Below are 27,758 nucleotides of genomic sequence, written 5' to 3' on the forward strand. Positions count from 1 at the left end.
TAAGAAATGGTTCAAACCAAAATACTGTTGGCCATTCTCAACATTTTCTTTCTAGTTGAAAAATCTACTCAGGGAACTCAAGTACAATTACAAGATTTCCTGGGGATATATTGACATAATGCAACCATTTACATAATGTAACCACTAAGGGTTGGAAGTTCTATAGGTATGGAAGCTCTATATGCCAAACTGAGATGTTCAGTCTTGTTACCAGAATATTTCTTACATTTGGTTCTAGAAACATAGTTGACTGATATAAAGTATTCCTCTACGGAGATGAACAAAGGGAAGCTAAATGCTGTGCTGTTGAGGCTGCCTACCAGGACAGCTGTGGTGACACAGCCAACACCCCTCTCAGACCAATACAGAAAGGTAGTTCTGCTTTATATTAGAACAGATTTCCATTCTGAGTTAAAAAAAATTCCCCAATTTAGTTTTGTTTTTGTTTTTTTTTCTAAATCTAAATCTTACTGGCTTTAGTGACATTTAGGAGACACATCTTTAACAGTACACCACCCCCTGAATCACAATCAGAATTAATTACTTCCAGAAGGTAGGAAAGCAGCAGATATTCCCTGGATCCCAGGACATGCCAGGCATTTTTTCCCCCTTTAGTTCTGTTAACACTTCCTTCCAATTTGTACAGTTGGGGAATTAAGGCTGAGAAATCATGCCGCCTTAGGAGCCAGAGTTAGTATTTGAACTGAGGTTCTCAAACATTAAGCCCAGCACTCCACGTTGGCAGTGCAGGGACAGAGGACAGGCTGGCTGCTTTGGAATCACCTCAGGAGAATGTTAGACACACAAATTTGTGGCCCCCACCATGTCCTACTAAATGAGAACCTCTGGAAAGAGGAGTTCATACTTTCATTGCATTTTTCCAGAAACACCTTACTTCTCTTCAGCCTCATAGTTAGATGGTAGCCCTCCATGACACAATCACAGGAGTTTGAATCTGGAGTCTGGGGTGGGGGAGGGTCCCTCCAAGTGTTAAACCACTGGCCTTAAAAACGCCACCCATTCAAAGTTGTTTTCTAAACTCATCTTTTTGCAGAGACTAAACAAAAAGTAAAAGAGAAAAGTTGCCTTATTTGAAAAACTCGGTGACAGTAAAGAACAGGACTGCTGTAAAGAACAAACGAGACCATGAATTCAAATGTGTTTTTAAACGGCATGAAGTACCATATACTATTTCATTATTAATTCAACCAAAAGTGAATTGGGATAAAACTTCCAAAGCAGCAGGAATATAACTTTTTCAATTTAAGTGGATTAAAATAAATAAACAAAAAAACCCACTTGTTTTTATAAATAAACTTTTACTGTAACACAGCCAATCTCATTCTTTACACATTATCTACGGGTATCTTTACGCATTATCTATGGCTGCTTTTGAGGTACAATGGCAGAGCTGACCCTATGCGACCAAGACCTGATAGCCCAGAAAGATGAAAACATTCACCATGTGGTCCTATAAGAGAAAGTTTGCCACCCACTGAGCCAGATGGCCATATTCTTCTTAGGCAGACATAAATTAACAGTCCTCAGCTGAATACTTCACATTTCAAGCAAGTCCTTCAAAATGGAACTTCCACTGCAGGATGGACATAGGGGTGAGAAAGGAGTCCCAGATTCTGATCTGTGGAACGGAAGATGCTTCCTTTCCCAGTGTTGGATCATTGTCTCCTGAGTCAATGCGACTGACAGGTGCATGCCTTATCCTTCAGGTATGTTTGGTACATAAACGGTTACGAACTTCCCTTCCAAACCTAACCTTTAATCACTTTACAAATAAAGCCACACTATACTAGAAAAGTCAAATGTGTACTCCATAGACCACATATGTGTGTATATGTATATTTACATATATATTTACATGAATATATATATTTTTTTCTTGTTTTAAGCGAAGGATGACCCAAGGCCAGGCCTAACCTCTGGAATCATTCATACCAAATGGACTCTCACTTCAGCAGCTTGTTGAAACCAAATTGGAACCCAGGCTGGGAAAGAACAGGCAGCCACATGGCTGGCTGGCTGCCTCTGAGTCCACCCACCTGCTGGTTTTACTCTCCTGCTGTGTACTGGGCTCTACGTGCTAAGGCGGGATGGCCCTGGCCCAGTTGGCTCGCACAGCCAACCTGCCCCCTGAGAACTATGCAATCAGGAAGTTGGCAGTCAGCACTGGGGGCTCACCAGGCCCTACAAGCAAATGGCATGTTTCCCTTTCCTGGTACAAAATCTGCAAAAGGCGAAAGTCAATCATCTACACTTGTCAGTGAGAAAGATTAAAATTAAGCCTCTGAGTCCAATTCTTTATAGTCTTGCCATGACGTGGATTACCGAGAGCAAGTAATACTATGATTTCCTTAAAAGTGTTCCCAAAGTGATAGTCAAAATTCCGTAAGAAAAAGAGTTGCCCAGTAACTTCCCAATAGATGTATCTGGACAAAAAGGTGATGTCATAACCAATGTTCTCAACCCTTCAGTTTTTAGTTCACTTAACTCAAAATAAAGGCATCTAATATCCCTCCCATTCAGAGAGAGCTCAAAGTTCCCAAAGCTCCTTCCTTAGAGCCTAGGTTTGGAAATATGGCCTAATGAATCTACAGACTCAATATTTTCTGGCCCACTCTCTGTGTGTTAACACATAGGATTGATAACATATCAATAAGCAGATATAGATTATTTATCACAATTTTACAAGTTTAACTCACTTCCCTAACCAAGTAAAAAAGACTCGCAATATAGTTATATTACAGTTCAACTTTGGTACATTAACAACAATTTAAAGCTTTCATGATACCTAAAAATATTGCAAAGAGAAAAATAATAATTTTATCCTGTGTTAAGGGCTAAACTTTTTCCCCTGCCAAATTCACATAATCAACTCCTAACCCCCATTACCTCAAAATGTATTTGGAGATAGAGCCTTCAAAGAGGTAATTACATGCGGTCATTAGGGTGGACCCTAAACCAATACAAATACTGTCCTTGTAAGAGGGGACATTGGGAGGGGGCTAGGGGAGGGAGCCAGTGCGAAGACTCAGGGAGAAGACAATCATCCACAAACCAAGGAGAGAGGCCCTCAGCACAACCAACCCTGCCGACACCTTGATCTCAGACTTGCAGCTTCTAGAACTGTGAGGAAATACATTTCTGTTGTTCGAGCCTCCCAGTCTGTGGTCCTTTCTTATGGCAGCCCCAGGAAACTAATAGATCCCTCTTTTCAAATACACTTCTGTCCTTGAAGTTTATGGTATCCAATGCCAGTTTGACTTTTGTGAGAAATTTCCTGAAGGTCCTTAGAAAAGCTTCTTTCCACACAGATTACACAATTAAGGTGCCCATTTCTGAATTATGGAATATTTAAAAAAATTAGAAATTATCATACAGTCCCTTCCTTAAAACTGTTACTTAAATACTGACTATAGCATGGGTTTTTATTTGGAAATTTTCTATTTTCTTTCCATACGTAAAAAACATGTCAATGAAAGTTTAACACAGCTGTCTGTATTTTTTCAAAAAAACATTGCCAAGATAAAATATTCTGAATACAATGCTCTGAATTTTGACAATATTTTGATGGGCACCAAATCCTAATACGTACTAAAGGGAAACACACTCAACACTCTTTTGGAATCCAAATTTAATAAAATTATTCTTCTGCCAATAGCTACATGACTAACACATAAAATTTGGCACTTGATTTAAATTTTATCATATGCATGGCAAAACCATAACGCTTTAACTACACTGAAGAGGAACTTTTTAGGCAACCCTCAAATACTGAGGTACAGATAAAAATATAACTGAAAAGGGAGACTAAGAAGATTTCAGACTAATTTCCATACCATAAAGCTAAGAGGGGGGGAAATTCATGAAAATAAAGTATTCATTTTGCCTTTAAGAATAGTAATAAATCTGAGCATTTCATGGGTCCAGTTACATAGCAACTGTCCTACAGGGACTATATTGTTTAAATAAAGTCAAATTTTCTGTAGTCTTGTAGCTTTCTTGTAGCTGGTCCCTCAGAGGAGTACAGATTAAGTCCTTAAAACAACCCCCTCTTCCACTAAAAATAAAATCAAACACCAATTTGGATTTAATGCTCCAACACCCAAGATGTGTGTTCATGAAACAACTTCCAAAAGTGAAGAGCAGAGTTCTTTAAAGTGCTACCTTAATAATAGTTACAAGTAACATGGGGTGATTCTTAGGGGACATTAGAGAAACAAACCCTATTTAAGAAAATGTGACTTATGGGAAAAAAGTAAAGCTAAAGGGTATTGAGGATATCTGAAGATACTCAGAATCCATGCAAGCAATGGCCACCACAGTCCCAAATATTTAGAAATATCTTCCAAATGTAATACTAAAAAAAGGGAGGAAGGGGAGGAAAACCATAACCACCACCACAACAACTGGCCCTTAACTGTGAACATCCTGCTGGGCATCCCAACAACATTTATTCCCCTTCTACTCCAACTTCTACAAAAAGTACAGTTCAAAACAGCTTTCTAGAAATCAACCACGTGCAGTGTCCTGGTGAAGAGCAAGGGCTCCAGAGCCAGTCCCCCCAAGGTCCATCTGTGGCTCTACCAGTGACTTGTTGTGGGACCTTGGACAAGTCATTGAACCTCTCCAAACCTTAGTTTCCCTGCTCTGATGGAGAGAAGAACACAGCTGCCCCAGTGGAATGTCGCACTTAACGCGTTCCCCCCTGGCGAACTGCCCCATGGAGCTTGAAATTCCTTGGCGCATAACTGTCGGCAGTGACGGTGGTGACAGAGCAAAGTCCAGTTACAGCCGGAGCACAATCAAACGGCTGGTGATGTGGGACCGACCACACCAATGAAACCTCTACCCTCTGTGACATGTAAACACATTCAAGAATCGAACTGACACGCGATTTTTTTCCATTAGGCGTACTGTTCTAGAGATTCACATGTCCACTGATGCTATGCCCACAGCACCTGGCCGGACAAAAGGACGAACCATTCTTTAAGGAGCTGTCTTCACACAGCTGACCTTAGGGCTTGCAGATAAAATCTTCAGCGCAGCCGTCACCCAACATGGCTAAGTGCACATCTCCCAAAAACACCAGCCAAGAACGTCAGAGGCAAATTTTGTTGAGTGAGAAGAATACCGTGAGCCGCAGATCCCAGGAGTGGCTGCTGAGCGACCGCTAACCCCAAGATGCAGCGGGGAAATGTGACAGGGAGCGAGGACGCCGCACTGTCCTGAATCCCAGCACCTGGACCGCTGTCTCTCACCTGCACCGCCAGGGCTGCCTCCCCTCCCCCACCAGCACACTTGGGGGACCAGGCGAAGTCTGGCGGAGACTACCTCAGCAGCTGATTTTGTGCCACTTTCAATTTTAAAAACTGTGAAAGCACCGGAGCAGTCGGAACACTTTTACCTGGCTCTGACAACCCTCCCAAGAACGTAGACCCAATTTTCATGCCACTTCTCTTTCACCTCCTAATCTCCTTCAATTCTCTCCTCCGGAAACGGCTTATCCTGTTTCAAGTAAACAAACAGAAAGCATTTTCTGACCAGTTGCAAAACGCCAGTGCTTAACAGCACACCCTGCGTTCTGATCTAATCCCTACTCACACACCCCAGGATGTTCCTGAGAGATTCAGGCCAAAGTTGATTTTCCTCTCTTCTGCCAATGTCCTCGGTGTCCTTGGCCTCCACTGGACGCACAAGAGCTGAAGGATAAGTACATTTTCTCAGCATTTCCCTTGTCTATCTCTAATTCCTTACATGTGGCCAGACTGGTTTTGGACAGAGTCACTGTTTATTTCCTTAGTACATTTTCTGTCTCCTGCAAGTGTGCTGCCAATGTTTGAAAGCTTTGTACTCTGAAGCACAAGTCAACAGAAGAAGACGGGAGACATACAAAGAGAGAGACGCTTCTTTTAAACAAAAGCTGAATGTGGTTTAACTCAAACTGAGTTTTTGAATTCTGCCCAAGCCAGGATGCAAAACCACCCTGACGAACACGTAAAAAACACTGTAAATAGCAACTGAAGGAAGCAACACAGCAAAGCAACATTTACCTAGAAAACGCCTTCTGCGATGTTGTCCCCACAGTGCTAAAGGTGCAAGATAACAAAGGGGTTACGTTCTCTAAGTTCTGTCGATTTAAAAAATCCTGATGAACCATTCCGTTTTATTTTTTTTATTTAAGGAATACTTGAAATGATGCTTGGAGGAGTGATTTCGTTCTCTCCCAGATGCTGACAAGAAATAAGAACGTTATAGCAGTGACTATGTAATGCAAAGAATTATTCACTACGAAGAATTCCCGTCTTTTAGATTAGTAATAAATACCAGTGCTCAGGCAGTGTCAGAATTATCACTCTCTGATTCGGAGAAGCGGAGTACCTTCAAAACTTTCTGTTGCTGAAAAATCATCCCAGCGACACACTAAGAATATATGTGAAGCAGGACAACAAATCTGTGTCAAGCTCTGAAGATCTCTGTACTATTGCTTGTTTTATGTTTCTGAAAGATGGTGCTGTCAGTGATTTATTTCTCATCCATGTGGCCAGCCACTTGTTTATTCTGTTGCATGCCATCTGTTTTTCAGCAGAGAGGTTTCAAGTTCTTCTCATTCCCTACTTCATATCCCACAGAAAACAATGTATAAGAGACATAGATTTAAATCACTTGGATTCATGTGGCGATGGTAACTCAAGCTGCCTCTCATTTATATTTGGCAAATGCTCTAATGGGATTAGCAAATTGTGTTATTATGAGGTACTTACGGAGATACGACGCCTTTTTTTTTTTTTTTAAACAATGACAAATGATGTTAACAGTTTCATTTTGGGGTGTTTAATAGCAGGAGAGATTTCACTAACATTAAAGGAAATTGCCCTGATAGACAATAAAGTCCTAGCACAAACCCTGTCTCTATCTTTTATTTCCGAGAGCCAATGAGTCTGTGTATCGGAATGTGGTAGAGTCTACAATGAGGAATAACTTTCCCTTACAAGTGAAGCAACTTGGTATTTATCATTTAAGCTACAGATCTGAAAACCCTGTCTGGTTCTTACACTTTGGTGGCATCTGCACAGCCCTCTAACCACGTTCCAACTTTTCTAGAAGATGGCCCCAGACGTCACCAAAGAGAAGTTTATGCCACAAACTCCAGCTCACCAGAACCAATTTATTCCCCTTCTAGGAATCACTTTGATTTGCTCTGAAGAAGAGCCAACCATTCAGAGAAACAGCTTCTTGTTGAAAGTATACAGATGATGTTTAAAGTGTTAATTACCATTTTTACAAGAATCCTTGCTGCTTGGGTGGAGAGGGGGTATCTGATGACAGGACCCAGCGGCTGTCCACAGTTCATGGTTGACATCCAAGGGCGGAGAAACGTCCAACTGGAGGTCTACTTGATTTTCACTAGTCCTTACCAAATCAGAATTAGCTATATTCTGGGGATAAGTGGCATCCTGATGGACACCTGATAGAGTCGACTTGTTGTATGTGTTAAGGGACATTTGTACTAAAGCTTCATTAATGAAGAACGAATTTTCATGACACAAACTCTCGGATCGATTAAGTTCCATTACCTGTGTAAGAAAATACAGAAAAAACACAATAATTTCTCCAGCAATTTGTGCAAGTTTTATAGTGTTTATTTCTAATAGTTTTAGCAATCAAGATTTCTAATAAGAGTCTTATACCCATCCCCTTTTAATGAGCTAGCACCAAAACTTAAATCTGTTGTGCCTAGCCTATCTTTAAACAACAAAGCAAAAGCAAAAACCAAAAAAACCTAGCAGTCGTGCCCTCTACCACCGAAGTGTTTCTACTTTAAAAGAGAGCAGCATTTTCATTTTGCTAAATAAAATGTTGAAAATATACACATGAAGTATTTGCAATATATACACAACGTAATTTAGCCAATTCAAAAAGAAAATCAGATGCAACACAGACCGTTCTTATCATCAGGTTTTACAACTTTACGCACTATCAGTCACAAGCATCTGTGTGCTCAGAGCACGGCAAAGTAAATTCCTGGGGCAAATGGAACTCTCAAACACGGGAAAGGGGGTACAAATGGAACACAATCTTCAGAAAGGTTTTCATATCCCGCCTAGCCACTCATTAGTATACTCACGTTAACTATTATTAGTTAACAGAATAGTACTGTACTTGCTAAATTCAGTACTGACAGATGCACATTAATAGCTAATTGATCTGCTCAAAGGTATATCTATACGAAACTCTGAAGACTAGATCCAGCACAGAGGTCCTTCAAGCCCAGGAAAGGCAGCACGCTCCCAGGGAGCAAGGCTCCAGGACGAACTTTGCCTCACTGGGGGACTTCTTTCTGCATTTCTTCCCCTGAGTAAGGGCCTCACAGAGTACAACGAGCCCTCGATCCAACGGGACTTGGGCTTCCCTATTTCCCTACTGCAAGTCAACAGCACACGCATGGTCTCAGCAGGTTCCGTTTCTGCTACCTCCATATTAACTCTTGGGGGCTCTTACACAGCGGCAAAAAGACAGACATCTGGTCAGTATCCCAGGAGTGACCACCACTAAGCCTGTGTTGGAGGAGCGGCCTTGCACACCGCTTCCCCAAGCGTGGAAGATCCGTACCTCTGCGCTTCCTGGAGAAAACACGGCGGGAAGGCTACTCTGCCGACTGTGTCTCCAACCACACAGCAGGCTCTGCTGGACCCGCATCCGCTCCCTCTCCCTCTCCACCAGGCGCTGGCCCTCCCTCAGCCGCTCCAGGCTCTGCTGGTACTCCTGGAGCTGCTGGTCCAGCTCCCCGCGGTTCCTGAGCAGCAGCTCCTCCTGCGACCGGCACTCCCTCTCCCGCTCCTGCAGCCGGCTGGCCTTGGCCTCCTGCTCCCGCTGCTGCTGGTCACAGCTGCGGTGCCAGCGCCGCTGCTCCTGCTGGAACCGGTGCTGCAGCTTGTGGATGTCGGCCATCTCTTCCCGCTGCTTCTCCAGGTTGCGGTACTTCTCCTGGTCCTGGAAGGGGGTCCCTCGGAAGCACGGGCCGGGGGAAAGGGTCTCCTGCTGCTGGAGAACCAGCCTGTGGACCTGGATGTGGCTATCCTGGATGGTCAAGGCAGCCTGTGAGAGCAGGAGAGGGGCAGACAGTCACGGCCTCCATGTGTCTGTGCTCTGGGTTCCAACGGCCTCTGAACACGAAAAGCACGACCCGATTCTTTCCTCTTAATATTTCTGTCCTTCCTCTAAGTTATCTCCCCAGACTGACCTTGGCATTTCAAATAGGCTTATCCCACATTTCCTAGCAGGATGGCTTGGGAATTAATATACAAAAGAACAACAACAAAAAAGCCCAAAAGCAATTCTCTTCCCCTCTTTTGGAAATGTGGTTTGTTGCTGGTTGTTGGGTAATATTTAAGCAAGTCTTTTGAATAAGAATTCAGTACATAAATTCACAAGACTGCATTCCTGTTCTATGTCTCATTCTCTGAGGCCTCTCCACTCAATTATTCATGAGAATTTAAGATTCTATATAAACCTGGTGGTATCCTTTATTTGAGTCCCAAACCAGAAATTACTTAAGCTGTATCACATACATGAAAACATAAAAATAAAAGTCAACCACTTGGAGACTTTTGGTAAATAATCTTTTTATAATATAATGCCCAAGGATAGCCGTGAATTTCATATTTAGGAGATAGGTAAGTGGTAAAGCTATCCTGTTACTGTTATTTCTTCGTATTATAGCAGGAAGGTCATACATAAAGTCCTAAGCTGAAATTCATTTGTTTAATAGATTGCTAACAGGAGGCTGGAATGATTAAGGGAACACAGATACTCTAAAGCCCAGAGGACATTACCAACCAGATTAAAAAAACATTTGGAGTTACGGTATCTGCCTATGAAAAGTTTGGCAGCATCACAGGAAATAATTGCCAAGATTTGGAAGGATTCCACAAAACCAAAAAAAAAAAAAAAAAAAAGAAAAAAAAAATCTCTGTGAATGCCCTTGGAAGCTTTTAATTTTCTAAGTTCCCATTTAAAGCACAAAGAAGCACAAAAGGGACAAATTGAAAATGGCCACATACTGGTTATATATTTGTGTTTTGACTCGTTATGAGAAATTATTACTCTCCTAGGGATAAATTCACATTTTTCTTTCCTAAGCATTTTTAAACCTGTCCACGTAACAGATGCCGGGAACATGGGGATTTTGACTAGTAGTTCTTTGTTAGATCAATAGTTCCTTATACTTTTGAAGGTTAAAGAACTCAAGGAAATTTTAAATTGGTACTTGTCTTGGAATAAGATTAAAAAAGTATTTGCTGGAGCCTTTGGAAATAAAATTCATGTTTTTAAATTTGAAAACCTACTTTAAAAAACTCCAAAATTCACATCCATATTTGATTAAGGTCTTTTAGAAGTTATTAAAAAGAGAACAATGATTATCATTGAAAGTAGGTACTCATTACCTTTAAATATGAAATAATTAGCACATAAATAAGCTTTCAGGACTCTGCTGACTTAGCTAGAGCAAACTGTAGACTGCACATTTATTAATTCTAATAAATTTCAAGGGCATCAGTATAGCAAAACAAAAATCCAGCAGATTGTATATGGAAACTACCATGGGAAAAGACAACACCCCTGAAAAGTTCACAACAGGCTAAGTGCATGCCACCATGGAGCATTCTTCATGTTTACCTAACATTTGAGAGGAGACCCGTCTCTTCTCTCTCATAGAGGTGGACTCTGAAAACTAGATATTCATTTTCACACACTTGATACTTAAATTTAGGAAAGACAACAACACTTGCTTTTGAAATTTAGGAAATCTCAATTTGCTCTCTCACCTTTTGTCTTCTCCTTTCTACCTGCCTCATATACCCCATCTCTAACTTTGCTCTCCTAATATAGGGATCAAATTTCATTTGCATCTGATTCGAAAATGCTTATGTAAAAATTTCAATCACGCATAAGAGATTCAGCTTCAAAACAGATGAGTACCCCATGAGCAGACATCTTCCAGAGCCCACATCCTCAGACCTGTTCAAAAGCCGTAGTTAAGAGATTCCACTGTAGAATTTGATACCTCCCTTCAATCTAATGTGGTGCAAAACTCAGGTCATGTAGGTGAGCATTTCGGAACCCTGAATCCACGAAGTGCAGCATTCAACATTGAAAAGAAGAGAGATGACCCATGAATGCTTTCATCAGGCAACACAAGCTGGGATACTCAATGTTTTCGTCTCCCAAAAGTTAATGAACTATGCTCAAACTATATCCATTTCAGTTAAAATGTAAAAGAAGGAATGTTTGTTTTATATGATAAAGCAACTCTAAGAACATCTATCCCAGGCCAGCATGTTTAATGTCAGACACCAACGGTATTCCTGTTAGATCTCACACAAGACAAGGATGCTTGCCACTGCCACAATTACTCACTGCATTTCTAGAAGTAAGACAAAGTAAGAGCCAAGAAAATCAAATTGATGTAAGTACTGATGAAGAGCCATAATATCATTAGTGCCAAATTTTAACTGTCTATCTGGAATGATCCAAAGAATAGAATTGTTAAACAAAAACATCGTCCCTTAATCTAAAGTAAGAGATGAGAAACAGCATGTTCTCCAACAAGAGGAATGATGACTGCAAAAGGGACAATTCTCTCCAATTTTGTTCATAAACAGGAAATTTTAATTTATCAGTCCTAGAACGAGGGTAAAAAACTTGTCAGTGATTCAAATCTCTTATGAAAAAATACACAGATAAGCATAGAAAAATAGTAAGAGGAGACTATCACTGTCATATATTCAAATATAATCCCAAACTTTAATTATTAAGATAGGGGCACTAGAGCAATGGGCAGATGATCAATAAGACATTAAAGAAAGAAGTCTCGATGCAAAGTATAAATAAGAAAACATCAAATGCAGCATGACTTCACATTGTTTTCTGGTGAAAACTTCAAGTCAGACTTAATTTTAATCTTCTTTTAATAGTCAACAGGTCTAAGATACAAACTATGAATGGCTAATAAACCAGGGGCAGGGGGGAGCAGTTTAGTTTCGACAGTAACCAAAGAAATGAAAATTAAGGTAATCAGATATCTTGATCTATTTTCAAATTGAGGAGGAGAGAGGGATATTGAGGAGTTTGATTATTTGGGTAGTATCTGTTAAAAACCTTAAAAAAATAACTCTAGCCACTTATCCTAAGGAAACACTCAGCTATGTTCAAAGAGATTAGTATACAAGAATATCGAACAGACTTAATACAGAACTGTAGCTATGAAGAACTGGGTAAATTCCCCAGACTGGAATATTATACAGCCACCAAAAATTGTGCTACAGAATAAGAGCTGAACGCATAGAAAGGTACATGTTCAAGCAGAGTACATATAAAATGACTCTAAAAAACTGGAGGGAGGAGCCCCTGGGTGGCTCAGGAGGTTAAGCCTCCAACTCTTGATTTCAGCTCAGGTCCTGATCTCAGGGTCATGGGATCGAGCCCCATGTCCGACTCTGAGCTTGGTGCGGAGCCAGCTTGAGAATCTCTCCCCTGCTCTCCATTTGCCCCTCCCCCCACTCAAGCTCTCTCTAAAATAAATAAATAAAAACTTAAAAATATATACTGGAGGGATATATACCAACATAACAATAGCAATTCTCTCTGTAGAATCACAAGCCATTTTATTTACTTACATCCTCAGATTTTTCTACCAATTTATATTTAACGCTAACATTGCTTTCGTATCATTAAAATGCTTTTGATCCATATATTGAACAATTGGCTGTATCTGGCCTCTCTTGTGCATGAACTAAGGGATCATCCGACCCCGTAATCCAAAATGGAAGCACAATTTTTATGCCTGTCTCTCTGTGAAAGACAGTGAGCCGTTCGACGATAGGCTTTGCGGTCCATCTGCCTTTGAGTGCTCAGCCCTTAGCACAGCGCCCAGCACAGAGAGAGCGCTCAGTAACTGCTGGGTGGGTAAACAAACAAAAGAATGAAGGAACTCATGAATTATGTAACTACCATAAAGGCGCAAGTCTATAGGAGAAAGTGAAAAAAGTTAAGGTGCGAATTTAAGTTTTCATCAGAAAATGTGAACTCATGCTACACTCACCTGCGTTTCACTGTAAACTTCAAGCCAGATCATAGTCCTCAATATTTTTTAGAGATATGAACTGTTTTATGGTTTCAGAGAAGAACGGTATAAAAAGTAGGAGTGTTGCCTCGTGATTACAAAACCAGGTGAAGTTCCGCACAACGTCTCAGATCATTCGCCACCTCTCAAATGTTCTAATTTTTACTGTCTGGGAATCATCTAATAAAATGAATTGCATTAAGAGAAAGGTTCCCAAGGTCAAAGATTAGAGGAGCACAGTTACCTGAAGGCTATATAGCAGCCGGGTTAAATTCTGTATCGCTTGTATAATCTGGAAGGTAAGATCATAAGCGTCAAATTCTTGAAAAAGCGCTCGTTATCCGAAAATAAAGAGAGAATGAAGATATATTTCAGGTGCGTAGAGCTCACCTCTGACTGTGAAGAAACTGGGAAACTTCTATATTCCACCTAAAATATGTAAAAAATAAGAAAATGAATAATCGCTCTTCTTCTGCAAAGCTGCACTTACTGTTCCCAAATGTACGACCTCAGGTAAATCACTCCACTCCCTCTAAGCTCTTCTATAGTGACCGTCTGTCTTGCCAGAAATCAAAGCCTACAGAGTTAAACCACTCGATGAGAGCCCCATCTGTGCAAACTCTGCATTTGAGATGCATGGCAACTTTCCACCCAAACACCCCTTGAAGAAAACAACAAGGGATGCCAGTAAGGAGGCTCTGCGCTCTCTCAGTAAGTGACAGTATTTACCTTGTGGAAACCACACTGTCAGCTGAGCTCTCTGTGCCCAGACTGAAGTTGGCCCTCAGGCCAGGCTGGCTCCCTGCAACCTGGAGGCCAGATTTGGAAGCTCGAGGACATCACGCCTGAGTTCTAGCTCCCTGTCTCCATGTTTAAGATTCACAAAGCCAAAACAGCCAGCGGTTGGGAGAGGAAACCCAGACCCAGGGGTGGCCCAAGGGTCAGCACCTAGCTGGCCTGCTCCAGATCCTGCTCTGAGCTCACTGGAAGCATCACGTGATGGCCTTAGGAAAAGCACTATCAGCAGAGGCCCTGAGTGAGGCTGGAGACCATCTGCTCCTGGGGGATGGGGGTCTACGTTTCATTCTTTGTCTCCCTAATGCACACATTAGAGACACATGTGGACAGTGAGGATTTCTAGTTTCCAGAATTGAACTGAACATTTGTCTATTCATTTACTGCCTGTCTTCTTTCACTAGGATGTAAGCCAACGAGTAGCAGGACGTCTTATGTGTATTCAATGCTCTGTCTACAAATTTAACAGTGATGCCCAGCATCTAATGGACAACCACACTCCATTGTATAAATAAATATTGCGTACCTGCTATGTACTCCACTCCTTGTGCTATGGGAGATCACCAGATTCCCTGCCTTCCTAGAGCCTATAGTCCCTGGTACCTTGCTTGCTCTTATCTGAGCAGCTTTAAATTGAAGCCACAAGAAACAGTCAGCTGTGGTAATGTTCTCAGGTTAACTCTGGACTTGTTAAATTCAATTAGTTCAGGCTGGTGAAACTTTGAGATCTCCAGATAGCCAGATTCCTTCTTCCAGTCCCTCCCTCACACTCTTCCCCATACTGCCCATCAAAGATTTCTTTACTGAGCAGAACCTCAGGAAGGACAAAGGATGGAAAAGGATATGAAGTTTAGAGTCATTAGACCTGTGCCCAGAACCATGCCATCACCACCATACTGGGCTAAGGACCCCCATTCTCTAGTGAGTTCTAGAGTTCTATTTTTGTAGTTCTGTCCCTGGTTCACAGTCGTTACCTTTGTAATAAGAAAATCGTATGCTACAGAATTTTTATACTCTATACAAATTAGAAACATAGAAATGAGTTGAATTATGCTACATGCGGCTAGTTATTCCCAAGAATGGCTAAGTTTGATACCAGACAGAAATTTTTAAGGTCCTATTTTTCATGGAGCTGGTGCGCCACCTTGTGGTGTGTGCTCATAACTGCAGCTGGTGATTGACGACACGGGGTATTTTTCTGTCTGCCGCCCAACTTTTGAACATTCTTTCCGGTAAAAGAATTTTTTAAACCTTACCTGATTAAAGCAGCTAATTACGAAATATCCATCACACACTTTTTCTAAAGTTTGATTTCAGGTGATCCTGACCTATTTGTCAGTTCATTTTCTCAAATGCCTTATTAAAATTCCTCCAGATAGATTCACCCAATGAGGGATCTACACACCTCATTTCACTTACCTGTGACTGAACCATGGAAGGAAAAAAGACCCTAGTGGTGGGAGCCACCACGATTTCCAGTCAAGAAAAAACTATTTCTAACTAACAGCCCTCCTTCTCTCCCTCCCTTCCTCTAGGACAAAGGGCAGTTGGAAGCAACAGACTGAAAAGTGAAGTCCACACTAAAAAGGAGGGAAAAAGTAGGAATGTTTTAAGAAGAAATAAGTCAGAAAGCTTACAGTCAAGCAGAATAACATATCGCAAGTTTTTTAAAAAAATACTAAAGCACAGCCATATCTACTATGGATTTTTAAATTTTTGGACTTGGTGTCCCCAGTCATGTAATATATGCAAAAACAGATAATATATAAATTATGACATAAATATATGACGTATGTCATTTTTCCACATTAGCACATATTGGTATCTGGTAATGCACCTAATTTGATGTTAGATAAAACTGAAACTCTTGAGCCCCAGCCAACCCCAGGGAGGCCAACTAAGCCACCTCCCAGAATCATACTCTTATTCCCAATTTCTGACATCCCAGGTCCATCTGAAGTGAAAAGGAAGTTTCCTGCATTTAGTGTTTTAATGAGTTTCACAGCCTACATGTAAACCATGTCCAAAAAAAAAAAAAAAAGCATTTGGAACCAGTTTGCCCCAAGCAAAAATTGGTCAGGTTGATTAAAAGTCTCACAAAAAAGAAGGTGAGCACGTGGGTGGAGAGAGGAAAACAATCTGAAATGAGAGGAAGGGAAAAGAACGTGAAAGCAGCAACAGGAGTCCAAGTCAACATTATCTCTGCCACTCAGCGCCACCTGGTTGCCTAAGGATGCCGCCAGATGCCAGGACCGCCTCCAGGCCAAGCGCTGTGAAGTACAGCGGGTGAAAAGCTAGAGCTTTGCAGGGAGGAAAGCAGAAGGGAGACCAGAAGTAAGAGTGCGCAGACACACAAGCATTCAAGTTTTAAATCCTTTTAATAACTTTGAAATCGTTTTTTGTTTACACCTACATGATATAGAAAGAGCAAGAACATTTTGAGAAAATTTAAGTTAGAAAGGTTAAATAAGAGTACTGAAATTGAGAACAATTGAGGAAAACACTTTCATACCACTCACTACCATGGACAGACCAGGACCCAAGGTTATGTTACTACAAAAAGTAACCGGTGTCATTTACTAACAAAGCAGTTCACAATACCTTCTCCCCTGCATCAGAGACTGCCAAGTCGGTTCCCACACCCTGGGTGCCAGGATCCACATCCCAACAGCCTCTTCCTTCTGTCCCTTCTGTGACTAGTGCTGGAAGCACACCAGTGAGACAGAAACAGAAAGGACATCATCAAACATCGGCCAGCGCACGGGGTTCCCGTGTGCACAGCGGACAAGGATTTCAAAATAAGAAACACAAAACCACACATATTACATACTCTCATACAAGGGGCCAAAACAGTGCAGAGCGCAGTGTCCCTGCCCTCAGGGAGCTTACATGCTAAGAGATTCCACACTGACAAGTGGCATCAATTATCACCCATCTTTTAAGTTTCCTTTCTTGCAGAGAGGTGCTCGTGTGATGTTGGTGATACTGAGAGGGAGGACCGTACGTCTCACTTTGGCTTACTGGGAAAAAGCCACTGGGGAGAAGGGAATTGAAAACAGGCACTGTGCAATTAAAGCAAGGACTGGCCGAGCCAGGTCTGAGCGGACAGCTCGGCTGACAGCCTCCTTGGTGGCCAGTGTAAGAGCAGCAGACCATAAACAAGGCTTAGAAGGGGGAATCCAACAACGGGAGGGAAACATCTTTCTCACCAGGGTCAAGATGGCTAATACTTTACAAGCTCACAGTTGTACAAATAGGAACCTGTCCCTGTCTCCAAATAACTTTTGAAAAACAATTTCCAAGTGTTTTTTTCTCACAATACTTGCTTATACTCTAGATTCACAACAACTGTAAATACTGTATATTTAACCTACGAAACACAGAAATATTTCTAGTTCAGAAGTATTTTTAAGAAACACAGATTTCACTCCATCCGTTAAATCTCTGCTGGTGTGATTTTATTTCTTTGCCCATGTGAACTCAGTTAAAACTTACTATGCTCACCTTACACTAATTTAAACTAGACTTTCCAAAACACTTTCACACAAAGACTTACACTGGCACCATGTCCGAACGGCGCCCTGGCAAATATTCACTTTGTGACACACGGTGCCATCTTCAAACATTATTAGTGATGGAGGAAATACTTTTTCTCCTTCTCTAAATGAAAGTCCTCTAGGACTCCAAAGGCCACTTCTATTACAAAGAATTTTTTTTTTAAGCGGAAACTGCTTCAAATTATATCAGCTAAAAATTAAGTTATTTTTGCCCAAGCCGGTCAATGCTTTTCACTTACAGTGAAGGGACGTTTTATAGAAATGTATCTGTCATCCAGAAAATGGTTCCACTACTGGGTATTATACCTACTTCTTAGAGAGAGACCCAAGGCATTACCAAAGAGTTAGCCATTCTCCCACTCTTCCTCCTCCCCACCCCATGGCAACGAGGACCACCAAATGGGCAAAGCAGCTGATGCCGACACAAGTGATCAGGTCCCTCCGTTCCTTACTCAGTTTCAGAGATCCAGAATTTTGTAAGGAGTAGATTATATTCATCCATCTGAGTAGGTATACCGAGGACTAAAAATAGAAGGACTTGCTTGGTCTATGTCCTCAGATTGGCATGGGCTTGACTCACAAGGAGCCAGTCCTGAAAGTTCAACAAAGAACTCACCCGGTCAGTGATAGGCCCTCATTTAGGAAGAGTATTTTGCCCCCACCAACCTTATAAAGGGAATCCAATTCCTATTGCATCAGGCTCCAATCCAGCCCAGGAACGAACAGGTCTTCGGGGGTTCAGGACCCTACCAACCTGCCCCGTCCCTTCCCTACATGAATCCTGGTATCAGGGCAGCGTAAACGACCTCTAGACAGTTTTCACAGATGTTGTGGGTGTCTCTGGGTACTGTCCCCAGTCATGGGAGATATGGGTTCAGACAGGGAGAACCTTCACTGCCTGGTCTCGAGGGAGGGAAGGTGCAGCCGTGTGCTCTGAGCAGCTGCGGGAGCCATGTGGAGCCTCCCCAGCTGTCCGTGGAGTGAGGCTGAGAGCAGCAGATCCCTCCTTGTATTTTTAGATGGAACTCCCTCAATGGCATAATAAGTTTCTTCTTTTGAAAGGAAATCACCCAGGGCAGTACAACTCCCCTGATGAATCTGGGCTGTGTCAAAATGAAAAACATATGTGCAGTTTCTGAAAATAGAAACGCAAGAGAGGATCAAGCAAAATTTGAGAGGACAAAATAATTATTAGAGCTGATCTTAAAAAAGTCCAGAGTTTTAAAACTGTACTGTCTCCATGTATCTTAATTAACCCACAGATGTTGTTAAAGAAATTAGGAGACAATTTAATCCTCCAATCTCTCGCTACTAAAGACACTTTGTCTTGTGCATAAGGCCCGGTGGAAATAAGGTTTTTATCACCCAAATACAATCAGAAATATGCTCTTTATGTTCTTATCTCAGAAACCTGTAAGGAATGAAATATTCAGCTCCTACATATAACAACATCATTAGGTTCTGAGAAATCACCTAATTCTCTACATGACATTTTTCTGTATTTAAAATATACTGAAACAGTGCCTTTAACAAATGAATTCTGACCTGAACTAAAGTGTATGATGACAAAGATCAAGAATTTTATTTTATTTTTTTTGGCACTTCTGGGGGCGCCTGGGTGGCTCAGCCATTAAGCGTCTGCCTTTGGCTCAGGTTATGATCCCAGAGTCCTGGGATCGAGCCCCGCATCAGGCTTCCTACGAGTGGAAAGCCTGCTTCTCCCTCTCCCACTCCCCCTGCTGGTGTTCCCTCTTTTGCTGTCTCTGTCAAATAAATAAATAAAATCTTAAAAAAAAAAAAAAGAATTTTTTTGTCACTTCTGCCTTTAACTATACCACCAAACCGTGTGTCTGTGGGAATATGTTAGATTCTAGCTTTCTGGGTTATGTTTGCTCAGTTGATGCCTCTGAGTTTAAGTCAAAGGACTTGTTCTTTTATGAACTGCAGGGACTCATTTTCAAAAAAACCCCAAAGTTTAAAAGTTATTCCACAACCATATTCCAAATTGTATTCCCTAGTCTTATCAAAGAGGAGGCAGGGTCAGCTTTGGAGAAGGTAACAAAGCATGCCTGGGTAAGAAAGCGCTATCACCCACCAACCATTCTTGAAATCCTTGCCCTTGGAACACCGGTGTCATTATCATATGTAACTTAGGCTAGCTTACGGATTCTCAGGTTTTCTCTAATTTAAACAATACATTAAGTCTCCTCCAAATAGGGACAGAGTCATTGCCTTCATTTCATACGACCACTGTATGTTCCAGAGGTTGTGCTCAGGCTCACTGCAGAGTCCTGAACGTTCACTTACAAGCTGGAGACGATCCTGGCTCTGCGGGGGGACTCCGCGTATCTGTCAAGGCAGGTTCTCCAGAACCTTCCTCGGATGACTGACAGGCATCGCCCGTTTGTGAGGCCTTCACTGCAACTTGGAGGCTCTCAGCTAAGAAGAAGGAAAAAGAATATAAAATTTAAAAACCAAATATACATGGTTTAATCTAGATCAAGGGTTGGCAAACTCTCTTTGGCCTGCGTCCGGTTTTATACGGCCCAGGAGCTAAAAATGGCTTTTACATTTTAAAGAGTTGTTAAAATATACACACAGGCACCCACACACGCACAAAGAAGAATGTGTCCCAGAAACTGTATGTGGCCTGCAAAGCCTGAAATATTTACTATCTCGCTCTTTACGGAAAAAAAGGTTGCCAACCTGCAATCTAGACCAATACTTTGAGCATCATGTTATGACAGAAAATTAATAAAAAGATGCACTGTATTTAAAAAATCTCAAATTTAACTTTCAGTACATTAGCCTGCTGAAAAACTTCCTGTAATTCAATTAATTCAAACATGATTTTAGGTATAAAGATTTTAAAACATACTATCAGAAATATTAGCTATTCTTCGAAAGAGAATTTCCCCAACTGTGCCTTAAAAAATATGGATTCCCAATCATTCCCTACACCCACTAGATCACATTCTCCAAGGGAAAAGACAAGGAATTTGCATTTTCAACAAGCACCAAAGGCTACTCTTAGGATCTGGTAAGACTGGTAAACACCACACCAAGAAAGTCATGTTTTTATTTACAATAAATGCTTTCAACAAGCATGTGGAATGGCATAATTTTAAGGACCCTACAAATATTTCTAAAACATTGTGTCCAATGTTTGAATAGCAAATACTCATAGAGCACCTACTCTGTTCCAGGAGCCATTGGGCATCTGTAACTAAGGAGGGGAGTCTGCAGACTGGAGGAGAGAACACAACATATACGTAACTGTAACAAGGTAGCGCGGGGTCAGTGGTAAGTTCTACCATCCAGTTATTCGAGTATCATAATACCTCCAGCAGTGCCAAGGAGCAGGGCAGTTACATTTGCCAGGGGGATTAGGAAAAAGTTCTTCAAGGAGATGAAAGGTGAGCAGAATCGTGAAGGATGACTGGGATTCCAGACGTAGAGAGAGAGAGGAGAGAGGAGAGCAGAAAAGCAGTCCAGTAGAGCAACGACCCAGGGAGACCATTCGAGGTGCGCTACCGAACTATTTGTTTTTTTCCCCAAAGATAATGACCTCACCCTGATTAAGAATTCCCACTAGATCTCTGAGCCCTGATCACCAATGGCTCGGGGTAGATCGGGAAGTACCTCAATTGCTCCGCGCTCTCTTGAGCAGCTGGGTTCCCTGCTGTTCCCCAGTACCTAGTCACACGGTGGGCCAGAGGAATGAAAGCAGAGGGACATAAACCAGGGAGTGATGATAGTTTTGATGGGGGGGAGAGCCACTGGCTAAAATGGAGAGGGGGTGACTTACTCGACAGAGACATCATCAAGGCCAATGAGAGGGTCGCTGGTTCTCATCAACCCATTCAAAAGTACTTCTAGCTTTATTTCTAAAATACACCTTGCACCCGTCCACTTCCCTCTACTTCCACAGCCAACATTCCTGGGTCTACACCAAAGCCCCAACACCCCCCATCAGCTTGTGTAGTGCCAACCACCCACCTCCATGCAAACTGGTCTCCCTCCCTCTCCTGCCAGCAGCCGGGCCTCTTCTCAAGACATACGACGGTGCCACAGCCATGATTAAAAGCACCCGGTAACTTTCCATCGATTTTGGAATAAAATATCTATTTTTTTAACCAGAGCCTGCCAAGATCTCTCTCTGCCCACCCGCACCACCTCACCTCATACGCTTCCCTGCCTGCTGTCACCTGCCTTCCTTCTTCCCTTGAACATGCCAAGCTCCTTCCACAGACAAGGGCAATGTCCTCACTTTCTCCCTGCCCAGGAATGGTCCTCTCCTGCGTCCCCAGACACCTGGCTTCTTCTCATCTTTCGATTCTCATCTCAAAAAATCATCTCCCCAGAGAGGTTTCCCCTGACTTCTCTAAAGCAAAGTCTTCACCTCAGCCCAATCTTATTTTCTTGTGACTTTGTGAAATAATTTTGTTTCCTTGTGTATTGTCAGTCTTCCTCCACTATAAGTTTTTATTCCCCCCTCCTTTTTTTTCATTTAAGTGCAGCTAACACACAATGTTACATTAGTTTCAGGTGTACAAGGTAGTGATTCCACAAGTCTATGCATTACGCTGTGCTCACCACCCTGTAGCTACCATCTGTCACCGTGCAATGTTACACAGTGTCATTGACTATATTCCCTATGCTGTACCTTTTATCCCGGTGACTTAGTCCATAACTGGCAGCCCATATCCCACTACAAGTTATAAAAAGTATTAACTCTTTCTTTAGGACCGACAACAGAGCACAGGGTAGATGCTCAATGAATACTGAATGAATGAATGAAAATGAATGGATGAATGAATGATTCCACCAGTGGACCCCGCTTCAGACAACCTCTATGCCCTTCTTAAGACCTCGGTTTCCTTATCAAATAAAGGTGATAGAATGCCATGGATTTCTAAACTCTCCTCCAGAGCTGATGTTCCGCGATTCTGAGCCAGAGCTTGGCAAACTCGGTCCGCAAAGGCCCGGATTGTAAACAGTTTAGGCTCTGCGGGTCACAGTTTCTGCTGCAGCTACTCACCGTCACCAGTGCAGCAAGAAAGCAGCCACAGATAATAGGTAAACAAGCAGGGCTGGCTGTGTTGCAATAAACCTGTATTCACAGAAACAGGTGGTAGGACACATTTAGTCCATGGTCTGGAATCTACCAAACCATGTGTGCATTCCTTCCCACCCTCTCAGGTGGCGGCTGCTTTCTCTCTCAAACCCATTGTCCCTACTGTCACTTCCAAAATATTATCCCCACTCCCCAACCCCTTTTTGCCTTTAATTTCGTGCCATCAGATTACACCACTCACGACCCCTCCTTGTTGCCATTCATCTACAGATTCCTTGAACAATTTAGCATCTGGTGCAAGTCCTCTCCCTTCCTCAAATGCTTCTCCCATCAAAGTTCTCAGGAATTGCCATTTTTATGAACATAGTCCAAAGTCCACACTCTGTCCTCATGTCTCCTTGACTTCCTCATTTCCCCAATGATCCTATCCTGCACCCCACCTCAGCCACCCAGTCCCAAGGTTGTACCCTAAACTATCTTATTAGCCCTCTTATAGTCCATTCTCCACACAGCAGTCAGAGGGCTCCTTTTGGAACACACATGACATCACTCTGCTACTCAAACCCTGTAACGCTTCTCACAGTGTCTCTCAGAATGAAACCCAAACTCCTTACTTACCTCAGTCAGCGCCGGGTCATGTGGGTGGTGGTTGGCTGTGACTCATCTACCACTCCGCACCCCTCCCTTCATTCTACCTCACGGTCCTCCTTGCTATTCCTCAGGTCTGGCATGAACCTGCCTCAGAACCTTTGCATCTTCTGTTCTCTGTGTCTGGAACATTCTTTCCTCAGATGTCCACTTGGCTTTTTCATTTCCCTGCATCTGCTTACATATCACCTTATCGAAGAGGCCTTTCCTGGTCACCCTAACTCGAATACAACCTCCCTACACTCCATCGCTCTCTATACTCAGGGAAGCGTATGAGGTGAGGTGGTGCGGGTGGGCAGAGAGAGATCTTGGCAGGCTCTGGTTAAAAAAATATCTTTTGTTTTTGTTTTTTAAAGATTGATTTATTTTACAGAGAGAAAGAGAGAGAGTGAGTAAGTGGTGGGGAAGAGCAGAGGGAGGCGGGGGGAGAGAGAGAATGTCAAGCAGACTCCCTGCTGAGCATGGAGCCCAAAGTGGGGCTCCATCTCAGGACCCTGAGATCATGACCTGAGCCAAAATCAAGAGTCAGATGCTTAACTGACTGAGTCACCCAGGTGCGCCTGTTTCTTTTTTTTAAGTAAGGTTCAGACTTCATTAAAATCTTCATTGAAGGGGCTCCTGGGTGGCACAGCGGTTAAGCGTCTGCCTTCGGCTCAGGGCGTGATCCCGGTGTTCTGGGATCGAGCCCCACATCAGGCTCCTCTGCTATGTGCCTGCTTCTTCCTCTCCCACTCCCCCTGCTTGTGTTCCCTCTCTCGCTGGCTGTCTCTATCCCTGTCAAATAAATAAATAAAATCTTTTAAAAAAAAATCTTCATTGAAGCAATTGTCCTCTATAGTTTTCTAAATAAAACCGTCTTTATTGTTTTTCTATTGAGTTATAATTAACATAGTTATATTAGTTGCAGTTGTACAATATAGTAATTCAACAATTCTATATATTACTCAGTGCTCATCATGGTAAGTGTTCTCTTAATCCCAATCACCTATTTCACCCTTCCCCCCACACCCACCTCGACTCTGGCAACCACCAATTTGTGCTCTGTATTTAAGAGTCTTTTTTGGTTTTGCTCTTTTTTTGATTTGTTTGTTTCCTAAATTCCATATATGAGTGAAATCATATGGTCTTTGTCTTTCCCTGACTTATTTCAATTAGAATTACACCCTCTAGGTCCATCCATGTTGTTGCAAATGGCCAGATCTCATTCCTTTTTATGGCTGAGTGAGATTCTATTATCTACGTACACCACTTCTTTATCCGTTCATCTACTGAGGGATACGTTTTTGTCTTCATAGTACTTGACACAACCTGACACATCTATTTCCTTTTACTTTGCAATTTCTGGAGTACGAATTGTAGCACAGTTGGAACACCGTCTTATTTTGCTATACGCTGAGCACTAAAACCACAGGGCATGGCACACAGAAGGTACTCAAACATTTTCTGAACTTGTTAAACCAAATAGTTTTGGAAGCGACTTACCTTCTCTCAGAGCTGCTGCTAGTAATGAGGCTGCCTGGGGAGGCTCTCCTGGGTCCGGTTTAATGAGGAGGTGGGGCTCTAGATGGACATCCTCAAATCCACTCAGTTCTCCAAGTTCAGCATAGATATGCAGCTTCTCCTCCAAATATGTGCAAATTTGTTGGTCTTGGTTACTGAGTATTTCTATGAAATAGTATTTACCATGGAAGGTTATCAGATGAATACAGCAACTGTATGAAAATCCAAGCTCGAAGATAAAGACGTTCCTCGTTAGCAAGCAGTATGGTCTCACAGGTCTAGTACAAGCTGTTGAGTGGGCCACAACCAGGTTCAAATCCTCATTATTCCACTTAGTGATTGTAACCTTTAGCAAACGACCTAACAACTCTGAGCGTCCATTGTCTTTTCTGTACACTTACTGTACTCAGATGTTCGTCCTTTCCCATGCCCCTAACTCCAGAAAAACTTGCACAACTATTCTTTGTTCAGGCTGTTTTCTATTAAGACTGAACACTAAGCTCAGGAATGAAAATTGAGGTGGCACCGTTCATGATGACTGATACCCACAAGGGAAAACAATGCAAAGGCCCAAAGCCACTCAGGCTTCAGCCCACCTTGGTTAAAACCAAACCTACTGGTTTATGTTCTTATTTCTAAACATCCAATTTCCTTGACCATCTTTGCACGCATCATTTTCCTCTGATTTCAACATATCACATGATTCTTACTGTTTAAAGGGAGCTTAACCAGCATCTAATCCAGGCGTTCTCAGTCTGCCTCAGTGTCACCTGAGAAGAGTTTTAAATACTGACATCCACAGCCACCTTCCACAGATTTTTTTTTTTAATTAATTTATTTATGTGACAGAGAGACAGCCAGCAAGAGAGGGAACACAAGCAGGGGGAGTGGGAGAGGAAGAAGCAGGCTCCCAGAGGAGGAGCCCGATGTGGGACTCGATCCCGGAACGCCAGGATCACTCCCTGAGCCGAAGGCAGACACTTAACGACTGCGCTACCCAGGAGCCCCCTTCCACAGATTCTGAGTGAATTGGTTGAGCGTAGGGCCCAGGCATCAGAATTTTTACAAAACTCCCAAAGTAATTCTGATGTTCATCCAGAGATGAGACTCACTGGGCTAATCTAATTTCCTTAATTCACAGACTTGGAAACTAATGACCAGAGCTAATGGGCTCCTTGTCCAAAGTCACACAACTGTGACCTGACAGTGCCAGGACTGGATGATAACACCGCTGGATGGTGACCCCAACGCACACGGGGACCACGCTGCCCACAGTTCTTGCTTTCTACATATTATGTGCCCATTTTTTTTTTAATTGTTATGTATTTTAAATCACTAAGGAGGAAGGAGGGGGAGACAGTCACCTTATCTGAACACTCCTAGTGCCAATACTTTTTTTTTTTCTGAAGAGTGGTGGGTGGGCCTCAGATACACAGAGTTAGATTAACCATTTCTTTACAACCTCCCACTCACAACATGTGGGCCTTCCCAACATCCAAGGAGAACACCACAGCCAGGGGATCAGAGATGTCTGCACGGTACCTTGACATTGCTGAATTCTGGCCACTCTTGCTTCAGCTTTCCGCCTCTCTTCATCAGATTCGCTTGTCCTTCCCCCGTCTTCTTCTGGGCAACTTTAAGAGACAATAGTCAAGACAGACAACTGAAACCAAATCCAAATATCTTTAAGTTCATTAGTAAGACATGGGGAGTTGGCAGCAGCATTATTCAGAAAAGAAAAATTCAGCATAAAGAGAATTGTTCATGTTCTCTAGCCAAGATATCTGGTTCTTCCGAGTATATAAAGGACCTTGCACAATATGACATAGCTCTCAAAGTCAGAAGTACAGGATGATTCAAAAATTCCAACAAACACACATACACAAACATACACTCAGGTACACATGTACCCACACCCCCACACCCTACTCTACCAACACTAGCATTCGGGGTAACTAAAATACTGTTTTGCTTTCTACTACACTTGGGTACTTCTTCATGGGACAGAGGAGAGGGAGTTGGAGGGCACAGAGGGTAGGGTGCCAGGTTAGGTGTGGTGCAGTGGAGGTGGAAGAATTTTATAAAACACCATTCAAGATCGATCTAATCAAATTACCATGAAGAATGATCACCCTCACCCCATCTGGTTCATAAAAACTTATAAAACCGCAAGTGATGAGAAGTAAATTGACTTAGAACACTTAGATCCACCAATCGAAAAGTGTTTATTGAAGGATTCTTCAGAATTAGCCACAAAGAGAAACAAAAGGCAAAGCCCCTGCCCTCAAGGAGCTTCCAATCTAGTAAACGTATATACACAATAAGGGTAAGAGCTACAAGGTGGTTTATGACAAGCACCGAGGAAACGCTTTATAGAGCAGATGATCAAGAATTTCAGATAAGGAAGAGACCACTGGCGCTGAAGAGGTCTTCACGAAGGAGGGAAGCCATGAGCTGCGCCAAAGATGAGCAGGATTCATGCAGGCAGAGGGGAGGTCGGGCTTTACATGCAGGGAGGTGCAGGGAACAAAGCTGCAGATGAGGGACTATCGGCGGCAGGGGCAGGGGGCAGGGAGCAGACCCTTCTGGCTGAGGCCAAGTGTCCATGCAGAGGAAACATGGTTAGAATACTTTCCCAATTGGACAAGTCCGTTCCCTAGAGTGTGGACAGAAGGAAATGTTACCTTTCTACTGCCTGTTGGATTCGTCTCATCCAGTTATTTCGTTCCTCCTTGGAGTTGGTATGAATTTCATACATCTCAGGACCCGCAGACGAAGCACTGATTAGAAACATTCCTCTTTCCTCATTGGCAACTTCTCTAGCAATGAGCTTCTGAAGGGAAATAACCGAAGGCTTCTGATCCTACAGAACAGAGGAAGGTGTGCAGATAAAACGGCATCCGACCAACACCAAAGGTCTCACCAAGCACATCAGCTAAGGAAAGCGAGAGTACTAGGCAAATCATTTCACTTTGAGCTTTCAAAAGCGCTGTGGAAGCGGGTAAGCTCTCCAACAGAAGGGGTATGGTGAGGAGAGGAT

The 27,758-nt window shown here is 42.5% G+C and overlaps 1 protein-coding gene across 4 annotated transcripts in view; it reads right to left on the reverse strand.

Moving 5' to 3' along the window:
• Positions 1–27,758, reverse strand: part of ARHGEF28 (Rho guanine nucleotide exchange factor 28) — a 297,126-nt gene that overhangs the window by 21,421 nt on the left and 247,947 nt on the right. For 2 of the 4 annotated variants that reach the window (XM_045809753.2, XM_045809752.2), the window contains 9 exons: positions 27,403–27,581; positions 26,261–26,352; positions 24,701–24,883; positions 19,801–19,932; positions 16,538–16,638; positions 13,532–13,570; positions 13,386–13,433; positions 8,629–9,114; positions 7,292–7,592 (listed from right to left, as the gene is read on the reverse strand). In XM_045809753.2, the coding sequence (XP_045665709.1) occupies positions 7,292–7,592; positions 8,629–9,114; positions 13,386–13,433; positions 13,532–13,570; positions 16,538–16,638; positions 19,801–19,932; positions 24,701–24,883; positions 26,261–26,352; positions 27,403–27,581 (1,561 nt within the window). The remainder of the gene's footprint in view (positions 1–7,291; positions 7,593–8,628; positions 9,115–13,385; positions 13,434–13,531; positions 13,571–16,537; positions 16,639–19,800; positions 19,933–24,700; positions 24,884–26,260; positions 26,353–27,402; positions 27,582–27,758) is intronic. The other 2 variants (XM_087862079.1, XM_087862080.1) reach the window with 2 other exon arrangements.

This window comes from Ursus americanus, chromosome 5, assembly GCF_024610735.1.
Source record: "Ursus americanus isolate L20-20 chromosome 5, mUrsAme1.1.p, whole genome shotgun sequence".
Taxonomy (NCBI): Eukaryota; Metazoa; Chordata; class Mammalia; order Carnivora; family Ursidae; genus Ursus; species Ursus americanus.